At 45.3% G+C, this 26525-nt stretch overlaps 3 protein-coding genes across 7 annotated transcripts; 2 read left to right on the top strand and 1 right to left on the bottom strand.

The window, feature by feature from the left end:
* The first annotated feature begins 1555 nt into the window (after nt 1–1555).
* PHOSPHO1 (phosphoethanolamine/phosphocholine phosphatase 1) lies at nt 1556–4783 on the top strand. 2 transcript variants are annotated; one of them, XM_074224213.1, is made up of 3 exons: nt 1566–1647; nt 2773–2888; nt 3892–4783. In XM_074224213.1, exons 1-3 carry the CDS (start codon nt 1603–1605, stop codon nt 4727–4729), a joined length of 999 nt encoding a protein of 332 aa, XP_074080314.1. In that variant the 5' UTR covers nt 1566–1602; the 3' UTR covers nt 4730–4783. The 2 variants fall into 2 exon arrangements, with proteins under 2 accessions (XP_074080315.1, XP_074080314.1); XM_074224214.1 differs by lacking the exon at nt 2773–2888 and having other exon boundaries at nt 1556–1647; nt 3968–4783.
* GNGT2 (G protein subunit gamma transducin 2) lies at nt 1560–24072 on the top strand. 4 transcript variants are annotated; one of them, XM_074224215.1, is made up of 5 exons: nt 1560–1647; nt 9355–9402; nt 22022–22193; nt 22644–22750; nt 23655–24072. In XM_074224215.1, the coding sequence occupies exons 4-5, from the start codon at nt 22667–22669 to the stop codon at nt 23778–23780; spliced, it is 210 nt and encodes a 69-aa protein (XP_074080316.1). In that variant the 5' UTR covers nt 1560–1647; nt 9355–9402; nt 22022–22193; nt 22644–22666; the 3' UTR covers nt 23781–24072. The 4 variants fall into 4 exon arrangements, with proteins under 4 accessions (XP_074080316.1, XP_074080318.1, XP_074080317.1 ...); XM_074224217.1 differs by lacking the exon at nt 9355–9402; XM_074224216.1 differs by lacking the exons at nt 1560–1647; nt 9355–9402 and adding an exon at nt 17911–18144.
* On the bottom strand, nt 5053–18140 carry ABI3 (ABI family member 3). Its single transcript, XM_074224212.1, has 8 exons — nt 17685–18140; nt 13753–13920; nt 12115–12291; nt 10374–10459; nt 9851–9937; nt 9504–9643; nt 9011–9154; nt 5053–6132 (listed from the first exon to the last, which is right to left on the bottom strand). Exons 1-8 carry the CDS (start codon nt 17799–17801, stop codon nt 5969–5971), a joined length of 1083 nt encoding a protein of 360 aa, XP_074080313.1. The 5' UTR covers nt 17802–18140; the 3' UTR covers nt 5053–5968.
* Nucleotides 24073–26525: the final 2453 nt, after the last annotated feature.

Here is a 26525-nt window from a genome sequence, read left to right as displayed (position 1 = left end):
CCAAATATTTTTCATTTTCTCTGTCTCTTCATTCTTACCTTCTCCTTCTCCATTCAGTGTTTCAATTTCCCAATGGGCCTATCTTCACTTTTTTCACTTGCCCATTTGCTGACATTGAACTTTATCCCCCACCAGAATCTTATAAACTTTCTGAGCCAGAACCTGAGTTGTTAGATGGGAAGCTTCCTTCCTTACTGCTGTTTTATTCTGGCATCGAGATTTTTGGAATGAAATATGGGACAAGATCATCTTTAGAGATGTGGAGCTCTTCTCTAGAGCCTGTTCTAGGTAGCATCTTTGACAAATAACCTCTTGATTATCCCAGGAAGCAATGGATGAGTAAACCTTGAGGAAAGTGGAGAGGTCCTATATCTTACTGGAATTGACAGAGGACATTGAATCCCTCCTAATTCTTAATGCTTCCATTACTCCTTAAAGATCAGGGACTGTCTGGATCCTACAAATTAAACCCTCCAATTTAGACTTCATTGATTGGCATCCCAGAGTGGGCAATTTAGCTTGGGTAGCAAATGCACGGATACCTACCTACTCAATTGAGACCAAATCCAGACCTTCCTTCTTACCTCCTGCTCTCATGTTCTCTATCTTAGATGTTACCTCCATCACCCATCTCTTCCTATCCCAAGAATAGTTGTTCAATTGAAAGTCCCATATACTGACACTTCCTGAAATAATCTCTTGACTTGCTAAGAGCTTCCCCTAAATGGAGGTTGAGGAACCCAAGTATCCCCTAATTCCCTAATGTTGCCTAAAACCAAAAATGCCTGGCACTTATATAGTACCTTTTGGTGTGCAAATTACCTCACATCCATTATAGTAGTAGCCACTATTTATATAACCATTTAAGGTTTGCAAAGTGCTTTACACATTAGTGTAATTGGGTAGTCCTCAAATCGAAAAGTCGGCCTTGTGTTATCCCATTTAATCCTCAAAGCAATCCTGTAAGGTATTGTACTAATAATAGTATTGCCATTTTGCAGAGATGGGTAAATTGAGACTGAGAAAGTCAAAGGGTCTCATCCAACCTAATTCAGCTAAGTGTCTAAGGCAGCAAAAGCAGGTCTCCCTGATGCCGAGACTAGCATCCTACCCACTGTGCCATCCATGTCTCATTTGATTCCAAACACTCGGTGAAGGGCAAGTATTTACAGATGAGGAGACTGAGAGGTTCAGAGGATGTTAAATGACACCTCAGAGCTGGGTTCTGAGACCTTCTGACCCACTTTAACACAGCTGCTATCCAGTACAGTGGTGATAAGATGCTTTAAAAACAATTTTTTAAAAATGTTTGTGGACTGAGTGATCCAGTTGCCATTGACCTTCTTCACTCGGTTGTAGGCACAACAGTAGAAAGCATGATGAGCAGGTATTCTGAACCTTCTAATACTGAACCTGTATGTGCCAGTCAGCTTCTTGGATAGGAAACAGAAGAGCTCATTCCTCTATGGGGCGCATAGGAAATCTGAATTCTGTGTTCTCCACTGACTTTTCTCATGTGATTATCAGGGAGATCAGAATACAGCTTTTGGGAACTACTGGTAAAAAGTTTCAACTGGCAGAGCCCTGGGTTATGTCCTGAGGATGAACGGGTGTTTTCCAGTCACTGGCTTGAGATGCCTTTCTAGGGTAAGTAGCTCCCCCTGATGGCCATTCAAGTAATTGGGGAGGGGTATAGGGGAGGGAAATAGCCACAGATCGTCCAGAGGGCTGCCCTAATATACAGGGTGTAAATAATTCCCCTAAGACTCCACTCTTTACATCTGATTCCTGAGGTTATGTATATCCCGCTGGGAAGAATTACCAGTGCTTTGCACCCAGTACAAGGCGCTTCCAGTATCCTAGGGCACTGGATATCTCAGGTCCTTGGGAAATAGGGTCATCTGGAAAGCAGCCCCATTGCTCAGGTAGGAGAACCAGCTTCAAATCCCAATTCTGGAAAATGATAGGTAATGTTGGGGAAATCCCGGTTTGCCTTTTATGTGCCGTGGAGACAAAGGCAATGACCTTGGCTCCATCTTTCTTCTAAATCCTTAGGTGAAGATAGAGGAGATGGGAAAGGGGAAAGTGGTATATAAATATATTGTTTGTGTGTGTGTGTTTTTTTTTCCAGTAATCTACTTACAGTCAAGAGTATTTTTGTAAAAAGGGATCTTAGAGCTCATTCAGTCTAGCTCCTCATTTTACAGGTGAGGAAACTTGAGGCACTGTTAGGTGAATGGCTTGCCAACGTTGCATGGCAAATTGAGGGATAGCACTCAGTTCTCCTGAGCCCACTCCCCAAGCATAGCGTTTTGGGGCTAGGAGAGTAATGTTGGAGTTATACAGAATATTCCAAAATTGCACATAATACTCTCTACGAGACTGTTTGCAAAGTCAGTGGAGGGGAGAAGTGGGTCTGCTGTGCTTTCCCTGTCTCTCTCCTTCTACTCCTTTCTGGCATTGTTTGGCTTACTCATCTTTTCCCCTTCTTCCTCCTTTCATCTTTGTGCTCCCTGTCCTTGCCACCCCTTTATCTTAGCTCTCCTGGCCTCTCCCTACTGCACTCTCTTCTCCATCATCTTCCTCCATCTCTATCCTTCCTGGCATGATGGACCTTTTCCCTCCTAACCTTCCCTTTTTTCATTCCCCTTTCTGTTCTGGTGCCACCGACTCTCTCTCCTCCACTCATGGGGCCACCTCCCGCATCTGGTGAGCTTTCTCCTTTCTTCCTTCCCATCCTCTGTCATTGTCCCCGTCCTCCCTGTCTCCCAGGTGTGCTGTACTTTCCTGCGGGACGGCCCCGCCCTCCCCAGCCCCAATTCTGCTGTCCGGCTGCTTCGACCTCTGACAGAAACCCTGCCTGCTGACACCCCCTTCCTGGGGAACTGGCAAGTGATTAGCGATGAACCAATAGTTGGGAGCCCTTGGGAATCCATGACTTAGCTACAAGAACCTTTTACCTCCTAGCTTGTTCAGGAAACTGCAACAGAGGCACTCCTTGCTCTTGCCTCCTTCTAGAACAGAGGTTCTTAACTCAGGTCACCCAAGGAGTCTGAGGATAGATTTCTGGGGTCTGTGAACTTGAACAAATCAATGTCTTTATTTTCGTTAACTTCTGGGATTTAGCATTCTGTTTAATCCTCAATATAGGCAACAATATGAGGGGGGGGGGTCCATAAGCTCCAGGAGACTCCCGAGGGGTTCCAGAACACAGAATGGGTTAAGAACCTTTGAAGTAGAAGGAGGAACATCCAGGTCTCTAGGATAGGGCCAGACTCAATGTTGACTGGGCCTCCCAAGCTGGCTTGGCACTTCGTGCCTCATCCTAGAAATCTGCAGCATCTTGGAGAAAGCCCTCCTCGGTGGCATGCAGCCTCCGCTGGGGACCCTCCCCTTGACCACCACTGTAGCCATTCCTTCTCTTGGACGGTCCCATGATTGCTTCTGGGAAGTAAGAGAGGAATGAGGAAATTCTGCGGTGTGTGCGTGTGTCTGTGTCTGTGTGTGTGTGTCCATGTGTCCTCCCTCCTGTGGCTGGGGTATAGGAAGGGCTGGGTTGGGGCTGCTCTTCGGAAGGGGGCAGAGAATTTGCCTTGTCCATGGGGGGCGCGGAGAGGGGCGGAGGGAGTCAGCCGCCCTCTCTAGTGGGGTCTGAAGACGAGCAGGGGCACAACAATGAAAAAGGGGCGGCTCATTCCAGGCGCCCCCATGTTCCTTTTATTGGGGGAACGGATCCGAGAGGTGTCCCGGGGAAGGGGCGCCCCAAGGACAACGAGAACGCGGGGTGTGGGGTGCTTTTCGGTCCCCCCGCGCGCGCATAACGGGGCTCTCCGGGGAAGGGGCGGGGGCCGCGGCCGGGCCGAGGCTAACTGAGCCCTTGGGTCCCCTCAGGTGGCGGCGGCTGTCTAACGCCCCCCTCCCCGGCGGGCCGCTGCCGCGCCCCTTCTCGCTTGCTCCCCCCTCCCAGGACGCCGCCGGGATGGCGGAGCCGGGGGCGCCCCGCTTCCTGCTCACCTTCGACTTCGACGAGACCATCGTGAACGAGAACAGCGACGACTCGATCGTGCGCGCGGCGCCGGGCCAGAAGCTGCCCGAGGGGCTGCGCGCCACGTTCCGCGAGGGCTTCTACAACGAGTACATGCAGCGCGTGTTCCGGCACCTGGGCGAGCAGGGCGTGCGGCCCCAGGACCTGCGCCGCGTCTACGAGGCGCTCCCGCTCTGCCCGGGCATGGCCGACCTCTTCCAGTTCCTCGGCAGGCAGGGCGGCCGCTTCGAGACCATCCTCATCTCGGACGCCAACACGTTCGGCGTGGAGAGCGCCCTGCGCGCCTCGGGCCACCGCGGCCTGTTCCGGAGGGTCCTGAGCAACCCCGCGGCGCCCGACGAGCGCGGCCTGCTGCGGCTGCGGCCCTTCCACCAGCACGCGTGCGCGCGCTGCCCCGCCAACATGTGCAAGCGCCAGGTGCTGGGCGACTACCTGCGCGAGCGGGCGCAGGCCGGCGTGCACTTCGAGCGCCTCCTGTACGTGGGCGACGGCGCCAACGACTTCTGCCCCACGGCGCTGCTGGCGGCCGGCGACGTGGCCTTCCCGCGCCGCGGCTACCCCATGCACCGGCTGCTGCAGGAGGCGCAGAGCGCCGAGCCCTCGCCGTGCCGCGCCACCGTGGTGCCCTGGGAGTCGGGCGTCGAGGTCCGCCGCTACCTGCAGGACATGCTGCGCAAGGGCTAGGGGCCCCGGGGAGCCGGGCCGCCCCGAATCACCAACACGACAACTTTCCCCCGACCCCGGGCTCCCTCTGGTCTGTCCTTCCCGGCCGCGCCCCGCTCGCGGGGGACGTGGGGGGGCGGGCGGCCCGCGCACACGCGCCGCGCCTCCACACAGACACGCGCGGGCGCCGGGGGGCGGCTGCAGGAGCTGCTGGGCGCCCCCCGCCCGTCCCACCCGGCGGCGGGACCGGGGAGCGCCGGGCCCCACCGTCCCTGCCCCCCCCCCCAGCTGTGCGGCAAGAAGCCGAGCCGAGCTCCCCGGGACCCCCCCCCCCCCCACGTAGGCCCGTCTCGCAGTGTTTGGAACTCACAGCCATGATGTTTTTAAGCAGAGCCAGCCAAGCCCAAGGTGCCCGCTCGCCGCGCTCCCTGCCGCCTGAGGGCCATAAAGGAAGTGAAGGGGGAAAAGGTGTCCGAGTGGAGTCTCCTTCGCGCGGGAGGGAGCGGGGAGCAGGGACCCCCGAGCCTGCTCTGGAAGGCGAGGCCTCCAGTACTGGCGTAGCTGCCCTCCGGGGACTCCCGGTGCAGTTGCGGGCCGGGCGGGGGCCCGGCACCCGCATGAGGTCCCAAAGCCCCCCAAGTCTTGAGAGACGATCCAACCCCCTCGACACAGGTGACCTTGGAGCCCCGAGGAGGCGAAATGAGTCCTAACACGTTTGCTAGGAGAGGGATGTTTCAGGGGTGCTCTAGTGAAGTCCGACGATGGGGACCCTCCAATGCTGATGAAAATCGGAGAGGAGGATCACAGGGCAACAACACTGCCCCAAGCAGGAACGATCAAGAGCTTTAACCTGGTTTTATTCAAAGTGGGAGGGCAAACGTCACCAAATGTTAGAATTATCTCTCACCTGCCAACAAACCATCTGCTGGCACCATCCCTTGTTCTTGCCTTCTCCCTTACGAAGAAAACACATCTCCCGGTCCCACCCCTCACCCCAGACAATGCTAGCACAGCGTACAGGACACAAGGCGTTCAGTCTGGGAATCTCTTGAAGCTGTCCAAGTGCTGAGTTTCTCTCTCCCTTTATTTGCCCCCAACGTTGTGCCCAGGCACACGGGAAAACTTGCCGGAATGGATGAAGTTACTGAAATATTGGGGGAAAGGGGGTAAGGCTCTGAGCCCAAGGGCAAGGTGAAGGCTAGAGAAAGGGGCACCAGCTTGTCCCTTTCTTGGTACCAGTATTCCCAGATGCCATGGCTATTAGCAGCTTGGTTCCACGTAGTTTCCAGGGAAGAAGCCAGAACCCTCACAGGTGACACCCTCGCACCAGCCATCCGAGTAGCGGCGGGTGACCCAGATGGTGGTGCCCACATCAAAGGAGAGCTCGTTGTCTTTCTGGCAGGTGTAAGGGTACAGCGTCACCACTGTGTGAGAGGAGGGGATATCACACTGAGACCCTCAAGCAGTGATGAGAGAAACTGACAGCTTGCTTTGTCACAGGGGATCCTAGGCTTGAATATGGCTGCAAAGCTTGCTGTGACCCTGGGCAAGTGATTTATCTTCACCCAAATACCTCATAGGGTCCCTCATAGTGCTGATTCTATGAAATGAGTCTTGGGTGATCCCGTTAAACAATGGGTACAAGATGAAGCCCCGGGGTTGTGCTACAAGACCTATTTTCCTGAAAGAAGTACTATATTCCTAAGGAGTGAATCCATTTCAAAGGACAATTGGCTTGAGTGCACATAAATCTCAACTATTACTATGCAATTTTAGGCTCACTATATTCTTGTTCATGATGCCATTTGGGGTTTTCTTGGCAGAGATACTGTGGTTTTTGCCATTCTCCAGCTTATCTTACAGATGGAGGAAACTGGGGCAAACAGGGTTAAGTAACTTGCACCAGGGTCACAGAAATAGTTTCTGGGGCCAGATTTGATTCCAACAAGTCTTCCTGACTATAGTCCTGGTCACTATCCATCAAGCTACCCTCTCCTACCTCTTAAATGTTGGATTTGGAAAGAACCTAAACCTGAACAAACCATTCTCCCCAGTAATATGTCAAACTGGTGGTTGTCCAACTTTTTGAAGACCTCCAGTGACAAAACTCACTTCCTCTGGTAATCACCAGTTCAAATCTACCTCTTAATTCTGCCCCATATGACCAAAGAAAACAAGTCTGATCATTCCCCCACCCTACTCCCCATGACAGGTCCCTAGTCCATTTGCTTTCTTAGATTGCTCCCAGTTTTATCAATGTTCCTCTTAATGTGTAGTTCCTAGAATATGATGCTAGATGTGGTCTATTTGTTAGAAGAGGGAATAGAGTTATGATCTAATTCAACATACTATACCTGTCATTGCAGCATATTAGTTTTTTCACTTATGATGTCCCTTTGTTGATTCAAATAAGCCTATAGTCTACAAAAATGTGCAATTTCCAGAGAAATTGTCTGGCCATATTTGCCCCATCTTGTGCTTCTGCCATTGTTTATCTAAATTTGCCAGTCTTCCATTTTGTCTTTGAGCTGGCCTTATAGTTCTTTTTTTTGATCCTGATTGTATTAACTTTCTGATCCCTGTGCCAACTGAAAATTTGATGATCCTTTCAATTGTGCTTTCAAGTCATTGATTAAAAGAAGTTAAGCAGCATAAGGTAAAGGAAAGCTACCTATTGCATACTACATATAGAGTACTGGGTTTGGTTTAGGAAAACCCAAGTTCAAATCTTCGCATTCATTTACTAGCTTAACCCCCCCTTTTGTCTATTTCTTCATGTCTAAAATGGGGATATAGGACTTGAGTTTTATATTTGTTATTGTTAGACCAAATTGACAGATCTACTCTTTGGACTGTGGAATATTCTTCCAATCATCTTCCCTTGCTATCCAGTAAAAACTTGTTTCCAAGTCAGTGTGTGCTACCCAGTATTAGGAAGAGGAACCAACAGCAAAAAAAAAAAAAATGAAAACATAATTAAGATTAAACTTGGTCATGAAATATTTTCAGTTATCTATTAGGGTATCTTCTGCTTCCTTGAAATATTCTGAATTTCTCAGATTCAAAGCCTGGTCTGGGCGTATTTGTGTGTGTGACCCAGGCAAGCTCTGAAAATTCTGCCACATAAACTCATATGTTTAGAGCTGGAAAGGACTTTCAAGGTCCTGTAATTCAACATGCTCATATCAAAGATGAGGTAAAGAGTTTAAATGAGTCACCCAAGGTCACAAAGTGACAGGATATGAACCCTGATCTTCTCATTTTTAGAGTAAATCATATTTCATAGGAGAAATGAATTAAGTCAGATTTGTGCTCTAACCCAGAATCATAAATTTGAACTTGGAAGGGATCTGAGAGGTTATTTCATTCGACCCCCTCATTTAATAAAGTGATTTCACTTAGAGAGCTTAGATGACTTTTTCAAGGCCTCTTACTCCCAGCTCCACCACTAACGTATTATGTGGTTTTGTCATTAACTTCTCTGGGTTTCAGTTTTATAAAATGCAGATTTTTTCCCCGTGGCAAATTTTTACAGGTTTGACAAATTGTTACTGTTGAAGTTTCTTAATTTTTTAAATGCATCTTTTAAAAACTTTCCTCCCTCATCCCAAATTTTGGTTCCCTGCCCTTCTGAGTCAACAGTTGATAGTAAGGCATAAAACTACAAAGATCATGAAATCAGGGGTATAGAATTTAGAGATTTCCTTAGTTCACAGCAAAGCTCTACTGGAGAATACGAGACAAGATGGTCTCTGAGGTCACATAACTAGTTCTAAGAGATCATCGAAAGGAAGGCTAACTAGATGGTGTGTCTGTCTCAGCTCTGAGTCTAGATCTAGATAGCAGTACCAATACGGAGCTAGAAGAGTGCCTTCATTTGTAAGATGAGGTTTCTTGAGGAAACTCACAAGACCCAATTCTTTCAAATAAGGCTGTCGGAGGATAAGAATCCCTGGCTGAAGCCAAGAGATCCAGGCATCCAAATGGTGTGAAAGCTGGCCAGGGTGGCAACACCTTCAAGTGCTGTTCAGTTGTTTCAGTTAGGTCTAAGTCTTCATGACCTCATCTGGATTTGCAAAGATACTGGAATGGTTTGCCATTGCCTTCTCCAGCTTATTTCACAGATGAGAAAACCAAGGTTAAAAAAATGTGAAGTGACTTGCTCAGGGTCACACAACTAGTAAGTATCTGAGGCCAGATTTGAACTCAGGACTAGGATTCTTTCTTGACTCTAGTTCTGGCACTCCATCCTCTGTTTCACCTAACTGCCCCGTTCTCCAAGAAATATCTAGAAAGTAGTACCTTTCTCCAAATACTGAGCAGGAGCCCAAGAAGGTTGTTCTAGGTCAAAGTCAAGGGATGGAGGCGGTGGCAGCATCAGTTCATCAGTCTCCAAGAGTGGGGGTAGATCTAGGGGAGGGGGCAGGGGCAGAGGCAGATCTGGTGCTGAAAGGAAAGCAGAAGATGGTGGTGGTGGGGAGAATCTTCAGAAGACATGAAAATGGACTGTTTTCTGCCATCTCTTCCATAGGTCCTAGAACAGGTCTAAATACTATACTAATTCCTTAAATCTTTGTTAAAGAAGTAAAATCCCATCACAATTTCCTCCCAACCCAGTAGGTTCACTTGGGAATTTTTTTCCACAGCTATTTGTACAATCTTAAAGAAGAAAATTGAAGGCTCCTTTGGTGAAGGTGAGTGGGAGAGGAACGGGAGGCCAGAAGGGATGGGAAGGGAAGTTACATGGGTAAAGGAGCTAGAGAGAGAGGACTGAGGGAGGTATGGTGCTCCTTACCAGGTTGTGGTGTTGGCAGCTCCTCAGGAACAGATGTCTCCAGTGCTTCGGTGTTTGGGGACATGGAGTCAGGGAGAGGTGGGGCTTGGGGCATCATTGGCATCTTGGACCCAGGGAACCCACAGATGCCTTCAGTGCTACTAAAGTCCAAAGAAGAACAGAGAAACAGTTGGGGACTTTGGCTCTTTGGTCCTGATCCCCAACAACCCAATGACCCAGTCCGGTATTCCTTGACCACTCTACATACCCCAAGGACAGAGGAGGAAGGGAGGGGCCGGAGCAGGGATAATTTTCTGAAGGTCATGTTCTCTCCCCCATACCAGACTTTATCAGTGGAAAGATCTTACCTGCTAGAGGTCAGAGAGTAGGCTGCAGAGGGTTTGTCATCAGGAATGATTGGGAGGTGTACAGGTTCGGGAACTCTAGAGATCCGACTGGAGGAGAATTAGGGGAGCAACAAAATGAAGTGGGAGGTGAAAAGAAACATTTATTAAAAGCCTTTTATGGTTCAGCCATGGTGCTAAGGACTTTAGAAATCTATTCGATCCTCTCAACAACTGTGGGAAATAGGTATTATAATCTCTATTTTATAGTTGTGAAAACTGAAGGAGAGAGATTGGGTGACTTGTTCAGGGTTAGCTGGAGTTGCTTTCAAGTCTTCCTGACCCCAATCCCTAAACTCGTTCCTCTGCTCCATCTACCTCCACTTCCCCCACTCCCAACCAAGGAAGGAAAAGCTGTTAAATCAGCCTCCTACAAGGGGGTAGACTAGATAGGAAAGAGAGGAGGTGGGAATGATCTGGGGGAAAGGAGGAGTTGACAAGCCAGGAACAAATAAGGGTTGTTTGACTATACAAGACCCTCACTCACCCCAGGGTTCCTGGGGTAGGGCTAACTGCAGCCTTGATGCTCTTTCTGGAGAGTGTTCCAGTTCTGGACAGCTGGGTGCTCAGATCCTGGGAGAGGAGAGGTAGGCCAAAGTTAAGTGGCTGGCCCCCTTGCCCAACTGCTCCCTATTGTGTGCCATCCTTTCCTTGACCTCAAAAGGAACCAAGAGAGAGGAACTGGGGTACCAGGGATGGGAACTGGGTGGGGGAAGATGACTCCCAACTCTGTTTCGATTCCCAACTACAGCTCCCCTCTGCCTCATTTCCAGTTGGACCCAGCACGTCAGAAGCATGCGGTATGCAGACTTACTGCTACCAGAGTCAGGGCTGAGACAGACACACCGTCTGCCAGCCATTTCCTCTTCCCCAGCCACAACATCCCCTTATTTTCTCTCTTGGTCTTCTAGAGAAGACACTTCCCCCACTGACTGTGGCCCTTTAATCTTCTAATAGCAGCCTCTCCTCCCACTACCATCCAGATTTCTTCCTCACTCCACCTCAATCTTAATAGGAAGGCCTGAGAAGGAAAGACCCTATTTTGGTCTAGACCTCTGACTCCCAACTGAGCAGCCCAGAACCCCGGGGGCTTCCGGAAGGGCATTGATCAAGAATTGGTTCTGGAAGTGCAGGCCAATTTCTGAACAGTAGCAGGGGAAAAGTTGCCGGGCCTGAGGAGATATTTGTGTTTTGACTTCAGTAGATGAGGCAAAAGACCTCATTCTCAGTATCATGAGTATCTAATGGTGTTTTTTGTTTTGTTGGAGAAATATAGGAAGTATCCTTGTGTAAAGAACACTATCCTTTTAAGGTCCAATTCATCAGGAACTGTTAATGATGAAAAGGGCAAAAAAAAAGAAAGTGTGTGTGTGTGTGTGTGTGTGTGTAATTTAAGGCTATTTTTATAAGGGCAAAAATGATAAGGGCAGAAAAAAGACAATGATCTTCCATGTGAAAGGTGGTTATTGTCACTTCCACTTGAAGTAAGAGGAAAATGAACTTTTAATCTGCATGTAACAAGAGATTTAGGATAGACGACACTTGGATAACTGAGTGTGGAATTGTCTTTGGAATGAGATCAAGAGATTATCTAAAATGGTCATATTAATGGCATAAGAAGTAGAGATTTGAAGAAACCAATCTTCAGTGTGAGGAAGTGGGGGCAAAGGGTGGGCTCGGGAGACTTCTGGGGAGGATTTTTTCCCCTCCACCAAGGTTCTCTGAGAGCTCCTTTAGGCAGCTGCAGCCCAGCCCACCCCCTGCACCCCAGCCGCACTTGGCTCTGACATGGCAATGACAGTGGCTGAAAAAGCACTAACACCTCAAACCTCCAGCCAGAGGAAGTTTCTATTCTCATAAAGTGGTTGGGCTGTTCTCATGCACAGCCAGGGCCCAGCACCCACTGCTTTTTCTCAGCACCACAGTAAGAGAGGAAGCTCGGGACTCAACTTCACATTCAGCAAAAAAATTAATAAATTTAAATTTGTTTGGGGTGTGGGACAAAAGGGTATTAAGGGACAATTGTGAAAGGAGGCATAAGAAGAAGTTGAGTGATTTGCTCAAACAGGAGATTAGGAAATAGAGCATTCAAGGAGGAAAGAGGTTAGTTTTATGGCTCCCCCAGAAACAGAAATCAAAGCCTGTATTATGGGCTTGAAAGTATGTTGAAATGAATGATTGAAGTGGAAGAAAGCCCTGACCAAGATTGGAGGGACCTCTGGTTCTACCTTCATGCCATGCCCAACATGATCCAAGCTGGCAAAGTTGAGAGGTTTCCTATAGTAGGGCTCCATCACAGGCAGGTTCTCAGGGGGGATGATCTTCTGGTTTGTCGGCAGCCTCTGGAACACAGCCAGTGTTCCAATCTCCCTTCGGCCAACCTTCTCCATGTGTATGCTCACCATCTGTGGAGATTGGGTGGATGGGAGGGGGTAGTAAAGGTCAGGGAAGGGTAAATACCTATTGTGGGCATTGATCCAGGTTCCTCCCTGACTTTGAATCTTTTAAGGACCCCTCCAAACCCATGGGTGGGTGGTGAAGGGAGTAGGATGATACCACATAGAGATAAGGGCCAGAGTGGGTGAACTGTTTGCAAGGTCACTCAGTAATTACAGTTGAGAGTGTGTGTGTATATATGTTGTGTGTGTGTGTGTGTGTGTGTGTGTGTTTCTGTGTGTATGTGTGTTGGGGAGGATGGAACCACTTCAGTAACTTCCTGTGGAGAGGGAATGACAATTATTATTAGACAGACAGGAACAGGAGGAAGAGAGAAAACATGGAATCCCCCGGGGGTGGGGTTTGGGGGGGATGTTGGGAGGAAGCTAGATTGGCTCAAAACATATCATCCCATCTAAAGGGGCGGGGTGAGAGGGGATTTGGGGCCTGAAGGCCTGGATGGGAAGGGTGGATGGATCGGCTCTGTTCTCTCCATGGAATTTTCACTGGAGACACGGAGCCTGGAGAAAAGGAATTGTTTGCTGGAACAAGAGGAAAGGACACACCCCATCAGTGGTGGGAGGGGGGAGATTCATGTGTTATAGGCCAGAAGTCTATGGGCACTGGAGCATGCAGGAAGGAAAGTGGACGGTGTGGGGTGAGGCGATGGGAGAAACATTTGTGCAGAGGACTGCCTCCCTGTTGAATACACTCCAAAGCTACTGTTTTGGTCTAGGGTTCTATCTCCCTCCCATTGCCCATCCTCTACTGGAGATCAGGGTTCTCTGTCCATCTAGAACAGTGGGTGTGGAGTCAGAGGACCTAAGTTTGAATTCAGTCTCTATGGCTTAGGATCTGTATGACCTTGAATATACCTCAATCACCCCTGTGTGGGTTTAACTTCCTCTGTCAAAAAAAAGGGTTGAGACTAGATAACCTCTAAAGACCCTTTCATCTAAGTCTATGATTCTTGAAATCATAAGCATATCTACAAAGCCAAGAGCTAGCACTAAGAAAGATTCAGATTCCTTTCCTTCCAGACAACCAGTAGAAAGATAGAGAAATTGTGTGTGGGAGCTTAGCTATTATGGATGAAGAATGGTCTCCCAGAAACAAGGATCCGGGACAAGAATTCTTGACCGTTTTTGTATCGTGGACTCTGGCAGTTCATAAGGTCTATAGATTACTTCTGAAAATAATATCTTTAAATGTATAGAATAAAATATACAAAGGTAACTAATTCCACTGAAATGCAGGTCTCTCTCTCTCTCTCTCTCTCTCTCTCATCTATCTAATTTATACCAAGTTATTGGATCTAAGATTACAGACCCATGGTCAAGTACAGGGTAGAGGAAGGAAGAAAGGGGATCAAAATGACTTTATTGAGATGAACCAAGGACAGCTATTCTGGCTCTTCCCTTCCCCCTTACCTGGTCCAGTGTGCTCACATTGGCCTCCACCTGCCTCAACCCAATGTCCTGGAGATCCAGCATCCTCAGCAGATGGCCAGCCAGGTTGTTGATCTGATAGGCCACACTGGCCAGGGCCTGAGTGGTAAAGGCCATGGTTTCCTCCAGGGCTTTCCTCTTTTCAGTGGCCTGTAGGACAAATAGTTCTACTTCCAGCACAGCCCAGACCTCACATGCATCATTGCCTATCAGGGCTGAAAAGGTCCTAAAACAAACCTCTTTTCTTATACATGAGCAAACTAAGGCCCTATGGAGAGGAAATGATTTGCCTAAGGTTTCACAGAAAATAAGGACTTCACCCTGTCTGGTAATTTCAAATCAAGGGCCCTTCTGACTACACCACAGTTATCACTGAGAAAAAAAAAAAAAGGATTGCCCCAGAGGTTATGTGCATTAAGAATGAAGCCTCAGAATGAGTGATGAACAAAGGACCTGCAAGAGATCTCAGAAAGGACTTCCCTTCTACCCTCAAAAAACCTAAAATGGAATTCTAACTGCAGAACTTTAACTAAGATGCCAAAATGTAGATGAATTGGGGCTTTTTAAATTAGAAACAATTGTGTGTAGTAGAGAAACTCTAAACCTTTTTTGGGTTCTAAACTCCTCTGGCAAATGATGAATATTCTTCCTCAGAATCATCTTTAAATTACTGAAATCTTAAATTTCAGCTAGAGGTCAATGAAAACAAAGATGTGACTTTTTTTCTTATTCAAGTTCATGAACTCCCTTAGGAGTCTGAGGATCCCAGGTTAAGAACCACTAGTGACTAAGAAGAGTCAGTCTTGGCTGCTATATGTCACATAAGCTCTTCTGCAGCTGTCTATCCTCACCCTATAGTGGTTGTACAATGTTTTGGGGTCTCTACTTTTTCTGTCTCTTAGGCCTTGTGTTTTAAAGTCCAAATTGGTCCAAATGATTTTTTCCCCCTCAATCTTAGGTACAAGCATGGTTGGCAATAGCTTTATCCATCTGGTGGAGTAGTTTTTTTTTTTTTTTTCCTAAACAAAAAGGTTGAAATAGGTGATGTATCCATCCAGCTTCCTTTTCATCTTTAGGCACAAAGGAGATCATCTGTCCTTCCTGGCTATTGGAAGATGAACCCAGAGGTTCATTGGGCAGGAGAACAGGACAGATGACTTTTCCCACTCATTCATCCATTTGTTGAAGATTTATAAAGGGTCTACTATGTGCAAAGTCAATAATAATAGTAAACATTTATTAAATGCTTACTGTCAGATACTAAGCTAGGAGATGTAAACCAAGATAAGAGATACCATCCCTTACCTATAGGATTTTGCAATTTAGCTGGGGAGATAAGATATGTACACAAACAAGCATAGTATGGGTTAGAATATGATACATGCATTGGAGAAGTCCAAACAGAGATTTAAGGAGGGAAAGACTAATTAGCTGTTATGTGGACAAGTACAGAAGTAGGAGTTTAATTAATTACACTAATTGTAGCAAGAGTGATGAAATTAGAGTCCAGAAAGCTTGAGTTCTTATCAGGCTTCTGAACTTCTTAGCGATGTGATCCTAGTCAAGTTCCTTCATCTGTTTTTTTTTTTAGTTCAATTTCCTCATTTGTAAAATGGAAATAATAAGAACTTTCTTCCAGTGTTGCAAGGATAACATTTTATTGAATATTCTGCAAATTCTATATCAATGCCAGCTGTCATTCATGATGTTTATTATTGGTAATAAATACTTAATTTAACATTGTGTGTGGAGCATTGTACTGAGCACTGAAGAATATAAAGAAGTTTTAGTTTCAATTCTGATATTGAATATCTTGGGAAAATCACTAAACTTTCTGGGTCTTAGTTTCCTCTTGAAAACAAAAGAATGGATAAAGCACTGGCCCTAGAGTCAGGAGGACCTGAGTTAAAATTTGATCTCAGACATTGTGTGGCCTTGAGCAAGTCATTCAACCTCAACTGCCTCCAAGAAAAAAGAAAACAGATCTAGGTGAGATGATCTATAAGCAAGAGTATGTTGGTAAATAATAAATAATAAATGTTAAATAACTATTCTCCAGGAGAAACCCATGTGTCCAAGATATACTTTTAAGTTTAAACTGTGTTAACAATTTTTTAAATAATTTTCTTAAGTTTAGGCAATCAGCAAAACAATGAATCAAGCCTCAATTTGTGGAATGATTTATGAGCTCTCAGGAGCTCAAGTTGACTCCAGTTTGAATTTACAATCTGTAAGGTTTCTTCTAACCCTCATCAGGAAGCAGTTATTTGGGTTGGAAAGGTAAAGGCTGGACTCTATCCCTCTGAGCCTTGACCCTGGCTTTGGCTGATAAGGAAGAAGCCCCTGGAATGAAGTGGGGAAAGAGGATGGGGGTGAAATGGTCAGGAGGACCCTATAATGGAGTTTAAGATTCCTATCCTTCAGAAATCCCACAGCAATTACCCCAGATATGTAAACTCAGTTAATCCTGAGAAACAAGATATAGAACTGTGGTTAACCCCAGCATCTTCTATTTGCTACCCTTGTGGTTTTCCTGACAAGGGAGAAGTGTGTAGAATGGATAGATCAGGGACTCTAAATAACGGCATTGATCAGTCACCCATCTCCTCCTAACCTGATAAGCGTCCCAGACAAAGCAAGGAAAACAGTTATGGCCTGGAAAGTCTAGTTAGTTCACTGAGTCTCTAAGCATCCCAGTTTTTACCATGGATACCCTCACTGAGTTCCTTCCTTCCTTTTCCTTTAAGAAAACTTCAGTTTCTTAATCTGAAACATGCTTCCTCCTTCCTTCTCTCCTTTTCAATAAGGCAATAAAAATCCTTTCTAGAAGAAAAGTCTATAGTGTCTAGAAGAAAGGGTTTCAGAAGAAGAAGGGACTGTTATTTTCACAGGATGCAGATGAGGAAGCCGAAGAACAGAAACATCACCGGTAGCAGATGCAAGATTTGAACTCAAGGCTTCCTGACTCCCTAGCCAAGGCTTTCTCCTCAATGTGTTGAATTGAACTGAGTTATACTACATTGGCAGTCAGTAAGGGTGAGACAGTTCATCAACAGTCCAAGATCAGGTGCTATTTTGCATGCCATTTGGCATCTCACTTGTAGGTTACAATGCCAATATGAATGGAAATGTCATCATTCCATCCTTCCCACATGCATTTACCTGACAGAGCCCTTGCTTTTCTCCCCCTTTTGGCTATCTGTTCTCCACTACTGTACCTTCATCAAAGTAGCAAGCTTCTTTGGGTTTTCAATCCTGAGAGAAGCTGGGAAAATGCAGATAGCTTCAGACAAGTCTTTTCAGTGGCACCCAGATGCTTGGAAAAATCCCAGAATCTTTTCCCTTGGTTGGAAGGTACCTCAATGAGATCATTTTGCATCTTCTTACCTCTGAGTCCCACAATAACACAATCTGACCTATTTTCCTCTCCTTTTCCTTAAGTTTTCTTAGTTTTGACCCAATTCACCATTCCACTCACTGCCCCAGAGACTTCCATGCCTACTACAAAGAGTGGAAAGGCAATGTTTGGGGTTGTGTTTTTTTCCCCCTAAGGTATTGCCTCCAGCCCTACTCTTCTCTGAGTTGGTGGGTGGGGGTCAGGAGGAGAAAGAAAGTGTAAAATGATGAGCACATATTTTAAGATAGCATCAACTCACATTGGAAGAGCTTAGGTTTAAGCACATTTAGTGTGCAGGTATAAATTGGGGGAGGAGAGGGGGGGGGTCTTACAAGGAAATGGAGAATTATTTTTGGATGTGGGTAATGATTTTGACTGAGCCTCTCCCACCCTGAGCCCCACAGAAAGCAGGTTCAAATGGCCCAGGCACTAAGGCTGATAGGAGTTGGGGGATGGTGTCCAAATACTAGGGAGCCAGTGCAGTCAATGGGAGGGAGCAGAACCGGACACTACCTACCTGGACGTAGTTGCTTTCACAGTAGTCAGCAACTCTGAGGAGGCTGCTGTGGTTGCTTCGGAGGGCCTCCCGGCCGGTGGGTATCTCAAACTCCAGAAGCTGTTGCAGCTCAGCCATGGCCCCCCGGGTTGTGGTTACCCTCCTCTCACCAGGCAGCCACCCGGAGCCACACACAAGTTTTGTGCCTCTCCTGGGCTCTGATTGGCTGCTCTAATTGCCCTCCCTCTTGTTGGCTTTCTCTGGGGCCGAAGAGGTAAAGCTGGTCTTGAGGAAGACAGTGAGGCTCATTCCCAGACAAGAGGAAGCCGATGCTTGCTCCCCTGGCCTTCTGGACTCCACTCAGCCCCGGCCAGAGGGAAGGAGTTTAATTGGGGATCACTCCAACCCCCTTCTGTAAACTTACCCCCCTTGGAGGAAACCAAAGCTGAATCTGCTCTCAGGCCCCAGAGAGGAAGCCAGGGTGTGTGTGTGTGCTAGGGGAGCTGGGGGAGGGGTGCGTGTGCGTGTGCGTGTGCATGTGTGTGTGTGTGTCTATGTGTGTGTGTGTGTGTGTGTGTGTGTGTGGTTTTTCCACTTAAGGGGGTGGGGAGATGGGAAGAGAGCAGAGGGTGGGGGCTTCCTTGGGAAGCTCTGAGATGAGTCACTGGGGGGTTGGTGAGTTGAGAGGACTAGGACATAGAGATAATAATAATAGCTGGCATTTACTTGGTAATTTAACGTTTGAAAAGGATTTTACATATTTGATCTTGGCAACAGCTCTGTGAGGTAAGTGCCATTAATTATTTTGTAGATGAGGAAACTGCCTAGGAGCGCTTAACAAACTTGTCCAATTTCAGAAAAGGCAGGATCTGAACTCAGATCTCCCCAGCTCAGAGCTCCCCAGTCCAGTCCTCTAGTCATCACATCATGGTCTAGCTGTTTCTAGGATTAGATGTAGGAGCCTACAGGGGGTGGGGACTGAATGATGTTTTTTGTCTCCACTGAGGTCAAACAAATGGAAATGGACTTGTGCTGCAGCTAGAGGCATCAAAATTAAGGCCTAGGAATAACTTCTCAGCAATTCCTTAAGAGTTATCATGAAGTTGCTAAAGTGTTATTATTTTAAGGGGTGGATCTCTGCACCTAATAAGGATCAGAGGAAAATAGATTTCACAGTGGTCCTATTCAACTCCCTCACTTTACAGGTAAAGAAACTGAGGCATTAGAATTTAAATGGCATGCCCAAGTTCACATATCCAATATGCCTTGGGTCTGCTCAACTTTAAGTACATTGCTCTCTCTGCTATGCCAAGAAAAAACATGCTCCTGATGCACATAGGTTACAGATTCTAATGCTAACGTGAACTTGCTAATTCAGGGAGGCAGTTTAGAAAAGAGGAAGGAGCTCTGGATTGGGTGTTAAGAACTCTAGATTCTAGTCCTGATTCTGCCTAATATTAAGCTGTATGACCTTGGGTACTAGGTCTAGAGTTGGGAAAACACAGCCTTTTGAGTTCAAATCTGCCTCAGACACTGACTAGTTGTCAGGTAAGTGAGCAAGTCAGCTAACCCTATTTGCCTCAGTTTCCTCAACTGTAAAATGAGCAGAAGGAAATGGCAAATCATTCCAATAACTTTGCCAAGAAAACCCCAAATGGGGACATGACTGAACTCACTTTAGATAAGTCTACCTCTTCCTTCATTGATAAAATAAGAGGGCTGGGCTGGAAGGACTTTAAGGTTCTTTTCCACTTTAACATTCTATGCCTGGGAATGGATAGTGGACCCTAAAACACCAAGGAATTTGTGCTCCACACAGCTACCAAAATAATCTCCCTAAGGCACAGACATTACAGTGTTACCAGCTCAAAACTTACCAGTAGTTCTCTCCTTGCTTCTAGGATAAAAAGAAAACTCCTCCCTCTGGCATTTAAGGTTTTCTAAAGTCTTCTTTTCAGACTATTATTTTCACTTTCTCTGTTACAGTCAAAACTAATGACTTTAGCTGTTTTCTGAAAGTTGACATTACATCTCCTACCTCCATGAATTTGTCCAGGCATTCTCCATGACTGGGATAAATTCAGTTTTCTCATCTCCTTTCCAAATTCTCATTTCAAAACTCTATTCAGTGCCTCCTCCAGGAAGCGTTTTCAGATCCTCCCTGGCTAAAAATCTTCTCTCCTTATATTGGTCTAGAGTATTTTGTCCAAATCTTTCCTTAGTCCACATAAAGTCCTTTGTTGTGTTTCTGTCATGTACATGGAGCTCAGCTCTTGCCCACCCTCCAGTAGCATGGTTCCTTGAAGGCAGGAATTATTGTTACTATCATCAGTATCAGGCTAAATACTGAATTTGGATTTGACACATTCCCAAGAGCAGGATAGAATGTACACTTTCTCACCATTTCCCTTCCTTCTTAACCCCAAAGTGAATTGAGCTTGATTTTGTCATCTAGATAAACACCAAAGAGATAAATGGACAAGATGATCTCTCAAAGGCCCTAGCACATTTCTAAAACTTCCTTCCACTACTCTTTGAGTCTGTCCGATGAAGCGTGCCTGAAGGCAGAGATCTCTGAGAACTCTTGGGAGTAGAACCAAAGGAAAATAAAGATATGGCTTCTAACCTCAGATTTATGGACATACACTCAGGATAGAGAAAGAGGAAGAGAGAAATAGAATGAAGGAAACAAAATGCAAACTGGGGAAAAGATCATAAGAGGACCCCAAAGAGGAGTGGTTATTGTTAGGTAGAATTAATCAAGGAAGATTTCAAGGAGGAGGAGAATATCAAATGGAGACTGATCAGAAAAGATAATTTATGGGGAGTGTATTACTGAACTTAAAGTGCTGTATAAATGCTAGCTTATATTATTTAAAGCAGGGTTAGCAAGAGTAGGACAGAAATGGTGGGAAGGAAAATGGCTTTCTCTCTCTCCTTTTGAGTTCAGGAAAAAAAGCTTTACACTAGAATTAGGGGGCCTCCTTATCAGGAGCATGTTTTTTTCTTACCATAGCAGAGAAAGCAATGTACTCAAAGTTGGGTAGACCCAAGGAAGACTGAGGTATCAGAAGGTTATTAGTGCAGGTTGCTTGAATGGGCAGAAAATTCAGAAGTTGGATGAGGAGAGAAGGGAACAGTTGAAAGGAAGAAGATGAGAAGAAAAATTGGAGAATAAGAAATGGAATAGGAATTAATGTGACCAGAACCCTGGAGAAATCAATCCTAATAGCAGGGGACAGCTAAGTGCTGCAGTGAAGAGCACTGGGCCTGGAGTTAGGAATTTGGTTGTTCACTTGTTGGTTCTGACTCTTCATGACCTCATTTGGGGTTTATTTTTTTTTTTTGTGGAGGGGGACAAAGATACTGGAGTGGTTTGTCATTTCCTTCTTTAACTGGTTTTATAGATAAGGAAACCAAGGCAAACTGGTTTAATGACTTGTCCAGAGTTGCACAGCTAGTAAGTATATGAGGTCAGCTTTGAACTCAGGTTTTCCTGACTCTCAGCCAAGCTTTCTGTTCTCTGCACCCTATAGCATCCCTAGAATCAGGAATACCTGAGTTCAAATTTGGCCTTCTATTACTTATTAGCTGTGTGACCCTGGACAAATTACTTAACCTCTTTTTGCTTTATTCATTGGATAAGGTTAACTACTCCAGTATCTTTTCCAAGAAAACCCCCAATGGGGTCATGAAGAATCAGGCACAATTGACAATACCAAGTCATGGATAGAGCTGGGAGGCAAGGAGATCATTTAGACTACGGTCAAAGTCACTTGAACATACAAAGTCACAGAATCTTATGCTTGGCACATTAGAGACTAATCTAGATCTGAGCAAGAGGTCCACCCCTGGTAATAGTCCTTAAAATCAAAGTTTTGCTGTTGTTTGTCCTTTGTCCTTGAAGAGGACCATGACATCATAGACCATGGGATGCAAGTGAGGGAGGGCACCTTTTCCTCCGGAGTCATCTAAGTTATCAAATCTTCCTGCTGAAGACCCTGGTCATAGGGAACCTACTACCCCCTTGAGGAATCATATTTCACTTTTGGACATGTATAAGCATTAGGAACTTTTTTCTTATAATGGAACCCAGATAGATTGGCCTTTTTGAAACTTTCACTTTTGCTCCTTGTTTTGCAATTAGGTACTAACCAGATCAAGTCTGATCCAGCCCTTTAAGTACTTAAACACACCAAACATGTGTCAGCAGTATTTTCTACTATAGGCTAAGCATCCTCAGTGCTTCATTTTGAGATGGTTAATGTATTGGTTTGGGGACAGATGACAATTCCTTTCTGTTTCCAATGGGGACACAAGTCTCTTGATAGGCTTGTGACTTCAAGTCTTTTAATCAGCTTAAGGATCAGAAATTTTGGCCTTAAGACCATCTGCTGCTTCAAACAGAAGAAATCTTCAGTTGGAAAGAAGAGGACCAGACAATATTGTGTCTAGTACTGAGACAGGTACCTCTCTGAAGATTTCAGAACAGTACCCCACCACCGACAATACCACCAGGCACATATACAGGTAAGGACCAGGGTGGACTTGCAGGGAGGCTTGATTTGATAGGAGGAATTAAGTGAAAAAGCATAAATTCCCAGGAATCTATTTAAAAATCACTTTCAAGGATTTGTGGTTAAAGGAACCACATGTGGGTTTAATTAGCCCATACTTGTCACCCACATTTTTCAGGATGGGGATAAAAACCTCAAACCCAAACAAGCCTTTTCTCATCTTTCTCCACCTCTTTTTCATCTGTGACTCTACCATCAGATTGGGAATCGCCCCAAGTGGGAAGATCCCTTCATTAAACCTGGCATATGAAGAATAGGATCTACCTTTGCTTCATCCTGAATGAAGGAATTTAGGAATAATAGAAGAAGGAGTGTAATGATATCATTTGGTAGTGATTGGCAACAAAGAAGCTGCTTAATATGGTAGAGTCCATTTTTAATATGGACTCATGCATCCCTATAGGATCTCTGTTTCTTTGGAGCAATATGGCTCAAGATCTCACTGAGAAGGAGCTGTTAAAAATGCAGATCGATCAACTTAAGAAGGAAGTGAAGAACGAAAGAGTCATGGTAAGGACCTCCTTCCTTCCTTGGTTTTCTCTATTCTCTCATCTTAATGATAGGAGAGGAATGCACAGGAATAGGTTATGGGATAGTTTGCTGGAGGGGAGAAAGGATAAGGAGGTGTTGGAAACTCCTTTCTAATAAGCTGGACTGCAAAAATGGGGATGGAGAAGATAGACCTGCCAAAGTTCTAAATTAAAAAAAAAGAGAGATTCTTGGCCTCAGTGTGGCCTGGAGAGATGAATGATGATTCTCCTGCTTCCAAGTTGTCAACCCAAATAGATAACGCTTAAATTGATAAAGTCATTTGGAGAATTTGGGGGCAGTAAGGTGATATAGTAGATAGAGAATCAGCCCTGAAATCAGGAGGACCTGAATTCAAACTTGTTCACAGACACTCACTAGCTGTGTGACCCAGGGCAAGTCACTTAACCCTGCTTGCCTCAGTTTCTTCATTTGTAAAATGAGCTGGAGAAGGAAATGGCAAACTACTTTAGGATATTTGCCAAGAAAACACCAAATAAAGTCATGGAAAGTGACAAGACTAATTAACACATGTAAATAAGACTAAATCTTTATGATTAAAGTCATCGGGGGCAGCTAAGTGATACAGTGGATAGTACAGTAGACCAGGAGCTCTACTCCTGGAGGACCTGAGTTCAAATCCGGTCTGACACTTGATGATACTTACTAGTTCTGTCATTTGGGCAAGTCACTTAACCCCATGATCTCACAAATACAAAAAAAAAAATAGTCATTCATATCATTTCTGCTGACTAGATTCTGTCAGATTCCTACTCACATCCTTCATGCATTTGGGAAAGTCCTGCTTGACAGGTTTTCATTCCTAGTCAAAGATCTCAAAACAATGAATAAATGTCCTAAGGAGATTTTTTTTTTTCCTTCACAGATTTCCAAAACAGGGAAGGAACTTAGGGACTATGTGGAAGCCAACGCTGGAGATGACCCTCTCCTTAAAGGCGTTCCTGATGACAAAAATCCCTTTAAGGAGAAAGGTGGCTGTATAATAAACTGATTACCCTCTTCCTCCATTCTGATCCTCACCCCAAGAATCAGATTTTCCCTGTTCCCTTAGTTTATCACCTACAGACCCAAACCCCAAGCAACCAAATACCATTCTCCTCTACCCTGATAATTCTGTTTACCCTCTTTCAAAGTCATACCTATTCTTTCCCAGTTAATTAATTGGATGTTAAAATCTAGTTGTATTGGACTAGTGAAAGCTCCACCAGGAAACTGTTCCCAGCTCAATCCAAAAGGTTATCTGGGTCAGGACTGGGGAGGTGAAGGGGCAATAAAATTTTAGAAATGAAATGAATGAAAAATAATTTATTGAGTGTTAATCATGTGCCAAGCATTGCTAAGCCCTAGAGATACACAGAGAAAAATGAAGCACTCCCTGCTCTCAGAGAGCTTACACTTCAAATGGGAGCTGGAGAGGTTCAGAAATCCTAAGGATATGTCAACATATCTGATAGCAACTCCCATATGCCTGGAGGGCATAGGATATGGTAGATGGCATAGTCTTCAGCTTCTCTATCTTACTGGAATATATCTAATATGAATGGAAGAGAGTCTAGAGTTGGGGTCTCATCACCACTGAAAAGTGAAATAGGGTAGGGTATGTCTAAATAAGAGAGGGGAAAGGGAAGTGGATCCTCACAAGAAGGTTGGAAGAGAAGGGTATCCCAAAGCATTTGTTCCACTGGGTTGTTGTTGCCAACAACAACGGGGTTGTAGGTGACGTGGGGCAGGGGCCCTCTCCATCCCTAATGGTGAATGATTCTCTTCTTTCTTGGGTCCACTTCAGAGGATAACTGCTACTTGTTTGTTCCTAATGTCAGAGATAATCCTCAGAGCAAGGACAGGTTGCATTATTAAAATGTACAGAACACAGAGTCTAGAGATCTGGGTTTAAACTGACTCTGACACTTTACTGTGTGATCTCAGGCAAGCTCTTTAACCTTTCTGAGCCTATCTTTCCTAATACTCAATTTAATGCAGTGTTTTGAGACAAACTATATAGCATTAGAAAAGTGTGAGCTATTAATGAATAACTGAAAGGTATGCTAGATTGGGGTAAGAAGACCATTGAGCTTGCCTTCCACGAGCTTTTTTCCTTTTCTGTAAGAGGAAGGGCTTGGTAAGGATTCTATAAAGTTGATTCTTTTTGGTTGTAAATTCTAAGATCTCTCCTAAAAACAGAGTTCATTCAACTCCAGAGACAATCTCTAAAGAAACCCAATACACTAGAATCATATACTTGTAAGATTTCAGATTTAGAAGTCAAGCCCTTTTTTTAAAAGGCTGAGGTTCTTAATCTTTGTAGTCTGGGAAAGTCTTCTCAGAATGTTTTTAAATCACAGAGTAAAATGCTAAATTGCACTTAGAAAACAAGATGATTTTCCCCCCATTAAAGTTCACAAATCTATCCAAAGTTCTCAAGTTAACCCTGGTGTAAGGTCAAAAAACAAGTTATTTGGGGGTAGGCGGAGAGGGAGGGCAAGGGAAGGGGTATCTTTTGTAGAGCTTCTTTCAGTAATATTTAGAGCTTAGGCCTCCTTGGGTCCACCTCAGAGGATGACCACTACTTGTTCTGTCCTAATGGCAGAGGTAAGCCTCAGAGCAAGGACCCATAGCCAGAGTGTAGATGCTATCAAATAGTAAAATTATTTAAGGCAGGCAAGAAGGGGTAGGAAGATTAAAAAAGATGCCAAAAGTCCACCAAGACACTGGATCATCTCTTGCTGCTTGTTGAGTACATTGAATTCCATTCTCAGGCTCTGGATCAACTGGGTTTTTTTTTTCTGGTGACTCAAAGAATGTTTGGATGACAGCCCAGGACATCCAGGGATGGGAAGAGGAGGGAGGACAGAGAAAGAAGATTGGGAATGCTTCGAAGTTTGGTTCCTCAGACCTGTGGCACTAGGTAATCCTAAAGAGATCTGCTCTGCTCCTCCCATCCTGACTCCTTCATCTCTAGCTCAGGACAGATTGGAAGACTGGGTAAGCGGGAGGGGCTGGGTCAGATAAGGGGGAAGCTAATTCCTAGGCCTTGTGGTATGTAAGAAGTTAGTCTCTCTTTGATCCTTAAACTGGGGGAAATTTAGCCAGAATATTCTTCCCAACAAAGAAAGAGGATAAAGGAGATACCTTCTCTTACCCCAATTAGTCCCTGCCTTTAATCATCTCTAATCTGACAAGAAAGACACAAAATATGGTCCTGAGTTTAGAGTTTATGGTAGGAAACAAGATTCTTTCTTATTGTTGTCTGTTGCTGGGGGATTGGGGTAGGGAGAAGAAGGAATAGGAAAGGAGGATTACATCAGAATAGAATTGCTCTCCCACCCCCACCCCTGCATCAAACACTAATCTAAGGCATTGAGAGCATGTCTAGTTCATAAATGTAGACTCATAAATGTAGATGGGGTCATTGGTGTTAACTGGGCCAAAAAAGCAAAGAAGAAACATGGGAATGAGGAGTCAATTCCTCCTTTCGGTCCTCAATTTCCTTTATGAGGGGATAGAATTAGATAATTTCAAAGTTATTTTCCAATTCTGTCATTCTGTAGTTCTCAAAATAAGGGCATTTGGGATCCCATCTGGAAAGCCAGTCTTGGCAGAGTGAGAGGTTTCCCTGGTCAGTCGTGGGCGAGAGCGCTCTGCCCTCTGCTGGTCACTCTTTGTTTCCTGGACTATGATGTAGCAGATCAGGGGTTCAGCGATATTTTTGTCTCACTCTTCTCAGGAATCTGTCCAG

Source organism: Macrotis lagotis, chromosome 2 (genome assembly GCF_037893015.1).
Source record: "Macrotis lagotis isolate mMagLag1 chromosome 2, bilby.v1.9.chrom.fasta, whole genome shotgun sequence".
Taxonomy (NCBI): domain Eukaryota; kingdom Metazoa; phylum Chordata; class Mammalia; order Peramelemorphia; family Peramelidae; genus Macrotis; species Macrotis lagotis.
Note: the sequence above shows the minus strand (reverse complement) of the source record. Positions and strands in the feature narration are given on the sequence as shown.